The sequence below is a fragment of the Pinus tabuliformis genome, chromosome 7 (assembly GCF_031772625.1).
Source record: "Pinus tabuliformis cultivar Carrire ecotype Pingquan chromosome 7, CPIR1, whole genome shotgun sequence".
Lineage (NCBI taxonomy): Eukaryota > Viridiplantae > Streptophyta > Pinopsida > Pinales > Pinaceae > Pinus > Pinus tabuliformis.
The window spans coordinates 1,447,339,934-1,447,350,214 of NC_142293.1; the positions used below are offsets into that span (position 1 = coordinate 1,447,339,934).

General features: G+C 35.0%; 1 protein-coding gene across 2 annotated transcripts; it reads left to right on the forward strand.

Annotated features, from left to right (window-relative positions):
• The first annotated feature begins 1,659 nt into the window (after positions 1-1,659).
• Positions 1,660-9,909, forward strand: LOC149253143 (uncharacterized). 2 transcript variants are annotated; one of them, XM_089459881.1, is made up of 3 exons: positions 1,660-1,753; positions 1,833-2,025; positions 8,457-9,909. In XM_089459881.1, exon 3 carries the CDS (start codon positions 8,519-8,521, stop codon positions 9,548-9,550), a length of 1,032 nt encoding a protein of 343 aa, XP_089316007.1. In that variant the 5' UTR covers positions 1,660-1,753; positions 1,833-2,025; positions 8,457-8,518; the 3' UTR covers positions 9,551-9,909. The 2 variants fall into 2 exon arrangements, with proteins under 2 accessions (XP_089316007.1, XP_089316006.1); XM_089459880.1 differs by having other exon boundaries at positions 1,716-2,025.
• The last annotated feature ends 372 nt before the right edge of the window (positions 9,910-10,281 follow it).

Below are 10,281 nucleotides of genomic sequence, written 5' to 3' on the forward strand. Positions count from 1 at the left end.
GCAATAAAGGTTGGCCAAGAACCCAAAGTTCCATGATTTTACTAAGCACATCAATACTAAATATCATCTGATCCGACATCATGTTGAGGCCAAAACAATCCATCTCCGTCATTGTTCCACAAATGAGCAAATTGCAGACATCTTCACCAAAGCGCTTGGAAGAGAAAAGCTTGAAAGATTCAGAACGATGCTTGGACTCACCAACATCCCTTCAGATTAAGGGGGGGAATGTTCACACTTAATCTTCAACGATTGGGTAGACTGGAACGTGAACAATCATCTAGAAGATGAACTGATCTGTCCCATTTTATGTATATAAACAATAGTTATCCAATGAAATAATCAGTTATCTAATGAAATAATCGGTCAGTTTTCTTCTGCCCATTTTGGAGTTACCCTAGCCTGACAAAAATATTTTTTTTAGAGAAATAAATATTATTTATTTTTTTAAATTAAAAAATATTGCTTCTAAGGTTAAACTAATAATAATCAATTAGCAAATGGAGCAATTGTATAGTCATATCTAGATAAAGATTATAATCTCTAAAAAAATATCTCCCTATTTAAAAAAACAAAAATTAAAATAAATAAATCTTATAAAAGTAGAAATAACATCCAAAAATTAATTAGATACAAAAGTTTTATATCATATATCTCCATATTTAAAAGAACAAAAATTAAAATAAATAAATTGCACTTATAAGTTTATAAACATAGAAATAAAACCCAAAAAAAATTATATACAAAATTTTATATATCATGGTTCCACCAACTCACAACTCAGCTGCTCCATGCAATTCGTATAGTCCAATCTGAATTTTGCAAGTTCCTAGCAGTGAGTACACTATCATTATGAAGTTTATGACGAACTTATTCAGCCCAAATCCTTTTGTAAAGGGTTCGCTTGTAGCCAAATATTGTAACAGAGGATCTTCTTGTTATCCAAGTTAATAGACGTGTCGAATCATGCGACACGTGTATATGCTTTCATCCCAAAAAAAACATACGTGTCATTACTGTAGAGATGTAAATTCGCATGCAAGCAATGTGTCAAACTGTTCAGCGTGCTAGCTGCGAAAACATGCAGAGGGGCTCCTGGGGTTTCAATTTAACTCTCCATTCAAACCCCGCCCCAAAATCCCAGTACTCCATACACCTCATTATCTGGTGCGTTTTGGAATTTGAATTTGTGAATGCTATGACTGTTTGCATTCCTTTTTCTGAACTCCATGGCGGTTTGAACCAGGGAATTGGATTTCTCCATGCTCAGAATCATTCTAGTTTCTTTGTACAGAGGGTAAAGGGAAAGGTGTTGGATAATGGATTTTTTCACAAAATTATTTCAGTTTTTCTATATGGATGGTGGAGGCAAAGCTGTGGATATTGATGCAGGTCAACGTCTTCTGTATGGAAGGGTAGAACTGGAAAGAAAGATATGGTAAGTGTACATGTATTTTTTATTTTTATATGAAATGTTTTTTATATAAAATAGGTAGCCAAATATTGTAACAGAGGATCTTCTTGTTATCCAAGTTAATAGACGTGTCGAATCATGCGACACGTGTATATGCTTTCATCCCAAAAAGAAAACATACGTGTCATTACTGTAGAGATGTAAATTCGCATGCAATCAATGTGTCAAACTGTTCAGCGTGCTAGCTGCGAAAACATGCAGAGGGGCTCCTGGGGTTTCAATTTAACCCTCCATTCAAACCCCGCCGCAAAATCCCAGTACTCCACACCTCATTATCTGGTGCGTTTTGGAATTTGAATTTGTGAATGCTATGACTGTTTGCATTCCTTTTTCTGAACTCCATGGCGGTTTGAACCAGGGAATTGGATTTCTCCATGCTCAGAATCATTCTAGTTTCTTTGTACAGAGGGTAAAGGGAAAGGTGTTGGATAATGGATTTTTTCACAAAATTATTTCAGTTTTTCTATATGGATGGTGGAGGCAAAGCTGTGGATATTGATGCAGGTCAACGTCTTCTGTATGGAATGGGTAGAACTGGAAAGAAAGATATGGTACGTGTACATGTATTTTTATATGAAATGTTTTTTATATAAAATAGGTAGAATTGGAAAAAATACATGAAATGGGTAAAATTGGAAAGAAATTGGAAAAAAAGATATGGTATGTGTTAAATAATGTTTAATTGTTTTTACATTTATGTGTTAAATATTTAATGTTCAGTACAAGTAGTTAAAGAAATGAAGCCAATGAACTATCGTCATAATTTGTTCATATTTTTTTTTACATTTATATGTTAAATAATGTTTAATTGTTTTTACATTTATATATTAAATAATGTTTAATATTCAAGGTTAATTAGATGTTTAATTGTTTTTACATTTATATGTTAAATAATGTTTAATTGTTTTTTACATTTACATGTTAAATATTCAAGGTTTAGTACAAGTAGTTAAAGAAATGAAGGCAATGAACTATCGTCATAATTTTAAAGTTTGCAGTCAAGCTATGCCAACCCGTTTTTCAAAATAACACGTTTTTAGATTAGGATTAGGATTAATTTTGCAAGCCATGTAATAGTAATATAAATCAACCATTCTGTGAATAGCTATCAACCATTCTGTGAATAGCTATGCTGTGTTATGCTCTTCAGACAAAAAAAAAAGTCGTACATCAACATCTTCACACTTCTGAAATTGTATTATCGAAAAGAAAAAAGTAATGTAATTGTCATTTCAAAACTTGAGTGTCATATACCAGGCATGTGGTCATATACTCCCATTGCATGTATTGGATTAATGATTTCATTAAAGTCCCGCACGGCTTTGTAAGTTCGCCATGTCTAGAAACCCTTGTCCTGTCTGTTGACATAATCTGGGCGTTTAAGGCATTTTGTTGATCTTGGTTGCTTCTTTGAGTAATTTGTAATTTGTCAAGAGTGGGTTATCCAAATGTTCAACCCCAAAGTTGCCGTCATTTACTCGGCATACATATATGTGAAATGCGCAGAAAGCCTAGCCAAGCCAGAAAAGCTGAAAAGTTCCCACAGCAGGGAATTGACCATAAAATCATCACATAATATTCAGTCCATTTGATCCATAAAATCATCACACATTCAATCGCTCTATTTCTATGGCCTTTTCCCTAGAAGCTTAACCACGACTTAAGACGGACAATTATAATTCAAATCAAGATTGCCCACAACCCTGAAATCAGACTACCAGAATTTTAACCGGCTCATGCTAGGTTTTTTTGTTTTTTTATTTATTTTTTTCTATTTGTGGCTATGCTAGTTTTTTTTTTTTCGGTCAACAGGGAAAAAATATATATAGCTTCTTCATATTTTTTTTTTTTTTCGGTCAACAGGGAAAAAATATATATAGCTTCTTCATATTGAAAAGAAAGAAAATACTAAGAGAAAAGAAAGCAAATACTGAATACACTGCATACAACGTTAGAAAATTCAGCCTACTGAAAACCAAAACCATGAGGAAAAAAAAGTGCCGTTATGCTAGTTACCTGATATGTCATTATAGGTGTGATAATGAGGCTTTTAGAATTTTTATAAAATTATATGTATAATAATTAATTAAAATTACGAAATGATTATATGAAAGTTCCATATTTATTTCATTTACTAAGTCTTAGTTATGTCATTTGATTTATATATCATTTATGTAAAACTAATTTTCACCTCAATAATGGTTACATAATAGTTATTATTTTAAAATATCGGCATTTTTTTTAAAATGTGGATTTTAATTAATGACTAAATATATATATATATATATATATATATAATTTAACTTAACCAAATGTGGTATCCCTAAATTAAATTAATTTTCTTGGTATTTACTCAAGAAAGATCAAGAAGATAGGGATAAACAGATCAAAAAGAAGAAAAGTAAGATCAAGAAGAGATAAACAGATAAAAGGAAAAAAAAGATAAAGTAGTCATTATATATATTATATATATATATATATATATATATAAATTTTAACTTAACCAAATGTGGTATCCCTAAATTAAATTAATTTTTGGGTATTTACTCAAGAAAGATCAAGAAGAACTGTGGTTCACTGTGGTACGGTTTCTATGCTTCACGATGAGTGCAATGGGTGGTCTGTTTTGTGAGGTGAAAAGGTTTAGGAGGTCAATCTAAGATTAGGAGGGACAGTCATAGAGCAGCTATCGAGGGAACAACCCAGTAACCAACAGGCTACTCTTTCCTCTCCTTCGATTAGAGGTCGGGGGCTTATATACTCTTTTTAGAACTCCATCCCCTTCCTTCATCTGTGAGGTAAGGAATTAACTAGACCCTTCCAAGTAGGGCAAGCACTAATCTCGTTACACCATTCGTGCAGGTCGCTACTTATGCGACAAGGAATTTCGCTACCTTAGGAACTGCCGCCGTTTACCGGGGCTACCTTTTCTTTTTACCTTCCCCTTATACCCCACCCCAAAAAAAGATTCCGCATTACCGATTTGTCTATCCCGCCGCCCTCCTAACAAGAAATAAGTCACTTTGGGCCATAGATAGCAGCTGCTGATGCCGCAAGACCGCAGGCCTTACTGATAAGAAAAAGGATGGGATGCTGGGCCGCCATACAACCTGAGCTTTCTCCCCCTTGCCCGGTGCGGACAAGCGACTACGTCCCTTCAAATTTCGACTGATAAGGAGAGGAGAGGGAGAGGGAGAGGAAGAAGAGAAGTGGGATGGTTGGTTGGTTTTCACTAGTGAATTGAACAGTAGCTCACCCACCAAAGACGCCAGCCAGTAGGTCCAAGTGGAGCTGAACCTAGCAGCTCTGGCATCGACCGGCACCAGACCACGTTCAACGCGGGATCTCCAGATCAACTAATGCAACGTCTCCATGGAAATCCAGAGATTCCACATCTCTATGTCACATCATATATGAACAACCAGGTAGATATGCATATTGTCTTACTTATGAGATTTGACTGGCTTGGGTTGACACTTACTGCTTTGGTATTCACCGGCCTACACCACCAATACTTTCTGTTTTACGACCTACTGCTACTAATATGTACTTTTTCCCTTTTACCGACTCAATTACCCTTTACTTCATTTAGAAACTTCCTGAATAAATACTGCTGGCTGGCCAGTATATGGTATGGTAAGGACAAGGGTTGGTTCAAAAAGGTCAAACCTGAGATTTTGAAAGGAAAAGGGTGAGCGCAGGGAAGGCCACGGTAATGAGGGTAATATAAAGGTCATCAGTCAAAGGTAAAATAATAAGCTCACGTAAGGGTCTGGAAGATAGGGATAAACAGATCAAAAAGAAGAAAAGTAAGATAAAGAGATCAAGTAAAAGAAAAGAAAGATAAAGAGGATTATTAGAAACCAAACAATTTGTTATTTTTTTAATTATGAAACATTTTGGATTTGTTTTTTTTTTTTTTACTTATAAGTAGTTAGGGAGACATTTATGTACCCTAGCTAATTCTTGGGTATTTATTCAAGAATACCCAAAAAAGATCATGAGGATAGGAATATCTGAGATCAAGGAGAACAAAAGAAAGATAAAGAGGATAGGGTATCTGGTGAAGAAAAAAGAGAAAAGAGGATAGGGGTATCTGAGAAAGAGAAAAGAGGATAGGGTATATGAGAATAAGGAGAATAAGAGAAAAGAGGATAGGGTATATGAGAATAAGGAGAATAAGAAAGAGAAGAGGAGAAAAAGGATAATCTATGGTGAGATGTTAGGCAGAGTTCTATAGCTACATTTGGTCTGGACCACATAGCTACATCTCATATTAGAAAAAGAAGGCAGAGTTCTATAGCTACATCTGGTGTTAGGCAGAGTTTAGTGTCGACGCTACTTCTCCTGTGGACCACATAGCTACGTCTCATATTAGAAAAAGAAGGAAGAGTTCTATAGCTATGCTTGGTGTTAGGTAGAGTTTTATAGCTACGTCTCGTGTTAGGCAGAGTTCTATATCTACGTCTTGTGTGGACACTAGGTTTGGTATGGACCACATAGCTACTTCTCATATTAGAAAAAGAAGGAAGAGTTCTATATCTACACTTGGTGTTAGGCAGAGAGCTACCTCTGAGGTGGAATTTTATATTGGAAAAAGAAGGAAGATTTATATAGCTACATCATGTGTGGAGGAGATAGCTATGAGACAATTAAGATCTCATATTAGAAAAAGAAGAAAGGGTTCGTGTACAACCAGAGAGCTGTGAGACAATTAAGATCTCATTTTAAAAAAGGAAGAAAGGGAAGATCTTATATAGAGAAGAAAGGGTTCATGTGTATAGTAACAGTTCGGGAGAAGACTATAGGAAGTAGTAATCTTAAGGTTGGGAGGTAAAATATCGAGGGTGTGGAATCTCATATTAGAAAAATAAGGAAGATTTATATAGCTATGTCTGGTGTGGATTAGATAGTTGTGAGGCAATTAAGATCACATATTAGAAAAAGAAGAAAGGGTTTGTGTACAGCGAGATAGCTGTGAGACAATTAAGATCTTATTTTAAAAAAATAAGAAAGGGAAGATCTCGTATAAAAAATAAGAAAGGGAAGACTATAAGAAGTAGTAGTCTTCAGGTTGGGAGGTAAAATATTGAGGAGCAAGGTTTATTTGCAGGCTATGTTTGGAAAGTTTGGACCAAATTTGGAAAAGTAATTAGAATTCTGCTATGCTTTGTTACATAAATATATGTGTAGGTCATTTTATTAGCCTGTGGAAATTAAAGGATTAATGGAAATAGTAGAAATAACTTCCTTGCGTCCTTGGTATTGACTGAAGAAAATTTAGGGAAGGGATAAGTGAAATTTCCTTAAACTAATTAGAATTTTGCTATGTTTTGTTACATAAATATATGTGTAGGTCATTGTATTAGACTGCGGAAATTAATGGATTAATGGGCATAGTAGAAATAACTTCCTTGCTTCCTTGGTATTGACTGAAGAAAATTTAGGGAAAATTTAGGCAAGGGATAAGTGAAATTTCTGCTATGCTTTGTTACATAAATATATGTGTAGGTCATTGTATTAGACTGTGGAAATTAATGGATTAATGGAAATAGTAGCGGTAGATAGTAAATAATTTCCTTGCTATTGACTAAAGAAAATTTAGGCAAGGAAAAACTACATAATTTCCTTGCTATTGACTAAAGAAAATTTAGGCAAAGGAAAAACTACTTATGAACTGGTAAAAGAATTTACCATCAAAAGCTATTAGTTCTTATTAAAAATATAAAAACTACTCATGAACTGATAAAAGAATTTACCATCAAAATTTAGTAGTTATTAAAAATATAAAAACTACTCATGAACTGATAAAAGAATTTACCATCAAAATTTAGTAGTTATTAAAAATATAAAAACTACTTATGAACTGGTAAAAGAATTTACCATCCAAATTTAGTAATTCTTATTAAAAATATAAAAACTACTTATGAACTGGTAAAAGAATTTACCATCAAAATTTAGTAGTTCTTATTAAAAATATAAAAACTACTTATGAACTCGTAAAAGAATTTGCCATCAAAATTTAGTAGTTCTTATTAAAAATATAAAAACTACTTATGAACTGGTAAAAGAATTTACCATCCAAATTTAGTAGTTCTTATTAAAAATATAAAAACTACTTATGAGCTGGTAAAAGAATTTACCATCAAAATTTTGTAGTTCTTATTAAAAATATAAAAACTACTTATGAACTCGTAAAAGAATTTACCATCAAAATTTAGTAGTTCTTATTAAAAATATAAAAACTAATGAACTCGTAAAAGAATTTGCCATCAAAATTTAGTAGTTCTTATTAAAAATATAAAAGCTACTTATGAACTCTTAAAAAAATTTACCATCAAAATTTAGTAGTTTTTATTAAAAATATAAAAGCTACTTATGAACTCTTAAAAAAATTTACCATCAAAATTTAGTAGTTCTTATTAAAAATATAAAAACTACTTATGAACTGGTAAAAGAATTTACCATCAAAATTTAGTAGTTCTTATTAAAAATATAAAATATATTGTAGAACTAAACAAGCATATTTCATTATTGGAAATAATTTTAAAAAGTTCTTGTTGAAGAACATGATGGATTAATGGAAATAGGATTACCATCAAAATTTAGTAGTTCTTATTAGTCCCTGCCATCTGGCATTCGGCAGGGACTATAGTAATCGTTAGGGTGGGAGTTAGCATTAATTTGTACTTGCTGGTGAGCGTTATTGCGTGGTTAATCCAAAGTTTTTAGTCCCTGCTGTGGGGTCATGCGCGCACAAAGCCAAAGTTCCATTCCGCTTGAACGATTGCCATCTTATTTGGCCTCTTCCCGAGGCGGAAGAGGCCCGACCTTAGGTTAATTTGCAAGTTATCGCTAATTTCAGTGTGCCTGACCGTTAACTGTTAGCGTTAATGCTAGCATTACTTCCTTACAGGTTTCGTTATTTCCTAAACTATATCCCGATTTCGTAAACTATATCCTAAGGTCGCAGGGTTAACAGGTGTTGTGCTGCATCGCATCGGTGTGCTGGTATTGACGGGTGGGTAATGAGGTTCTCGCCATATGCTTCTGCAAATCTTTTTCAGCCACTCGACTTCGCTCACGATGGCTTGTGGAGCTAGGGTTCATCAGAGCTTTGAAGCTGAGTTGGGCGCCGACACACTAGTCGATCTTGATAGAGTAACCCACGAAAACCTTGCATGTAACCAGAGCCTGGTCTTGTACATTATGGTGGCTCGAATAAGAGCATACATTTGGACCTCTTCTAGGAAATGCATGAAAGGCCACATTCAACTCCCGAAAGAACTCAGGAAAGGCGGAAGGAATGGATTAGCAAATGATGGATTGTTTTGGGCGTGCTCTGAACCAGAGAAAACCCTTCCAGTCACCTACGGGCTTCATTTCGAGGGTTTAAGGGTTTGGTTTTCCTCAGTAGAGACGGCAGAAAAGGCACACGACGACTACACAAAGCAAGGAGCATACATTTGGACCTCTTCTAGGAAATGCATGAAAGGCCACATTCAACTCCCGAAAGAACTCAGGAAAGGCGGAAGGAATGGATTAGCAAATGATGGATTGTTTTGGGCGTGCTCTGAATCAGAGAAAACCCTTCCAGTCACCTACGGGCTTCATTTCGAGGGTTTAAGGGTTTGGTTTTCCTTAGTAGAGACGGCAGAAAAGGCACACGACGACTACACAAAGCAAGGAATTTGCAGGTTGCACCGTCAGCCAGATCATGAACCCTCAGAGGCGAAAAGATACCCACAGGGGACATGGAGGACGTATCCCTGTCTGAAACAAGGCATTCCTCATAGATCTGAACGAGGGATCTCTAAACTAGGCAACCAGACGATAGATCAGCCCATGTACTGGTTAGATCCAGTCAATCACAACTACATTCTCCCTGTCCTCTACCGGCGAGATGGATCTACAACAAATGTCTTCTCTTTGGTGGATTGGGCACAACAGAAGAGTGCCTGGGATTTTCGCCTGGGTAATTTGACTACAGACTTATTAACACTACGCCCTGAAGAACCCCTTCTATGTAAAAGAGAGCTAGTTTGGCTGCCAACGCGTGAACAGGATCACAATTAACATAAGAGCTGCGCCCTCACTGCTGATTTGACGGGGGTTAGGGTGATTCAGAGTGATTCTTAACATCTGTTGCGCCTTCACATAGACTGATTTGATGGGGGTTACCTGTCTTCTGTTCACATTTCATTCCAGGTGACATTGTGCATGTAGCATCGGGGCTACGTGTAACTGATTTTTTTGCTATATACTAAGCTTATACATCATTTCGTCGTTACTTTGCGGCTTTGTTATTTCGACTTCGTTACTTTGCGGCTTTGTTATTTCGCTTCGGGTCCAGGTACTCTTTATGTTTTCTAATCTTGCAAGCAGTTTATCTTTGTACTATTACATGATTTTATAAGCTGGATTATGTTTTATAACGGTCGTTCCATATTTTATATAAAACTTGGGTTTCAGTTGATGGGTTTTATTACTCATAGAAAGCTTCCATTGATTTTTCTTCGGATATTTCAATTTTCGTCAATCCTATGGTTTTCGGTAATTTTAAGCGGTGCCTCCATTACAATTTTCTGTAATTTTAAGCGCTGCCTACATGTATGTCAGTGATTCTGTATTAATTTTTTTCCTTCATTTATATTCTGTTATGTTTTGCTACGGAAATGATATTTTTTTCTCGAATTTTCTTGTATGGTTGCTATGATATATGTTTCCATGTCTGTGCGGTGCACCGCTTTTATTTATTAAATCAAATGATTTTCTCAATACAAAAAGATAGTCTGTATAAAGTCACT

Bases quoted from the DNA above. Each gene is read 5' to 3' on its own strand.
- LOC149253143 (XM_089459881.1), top strand. From the start codon at position 8,519: ATGCTTCTGCAAATCTTTTTCAGCCACTCGACTTCGCTCACGATGGCT.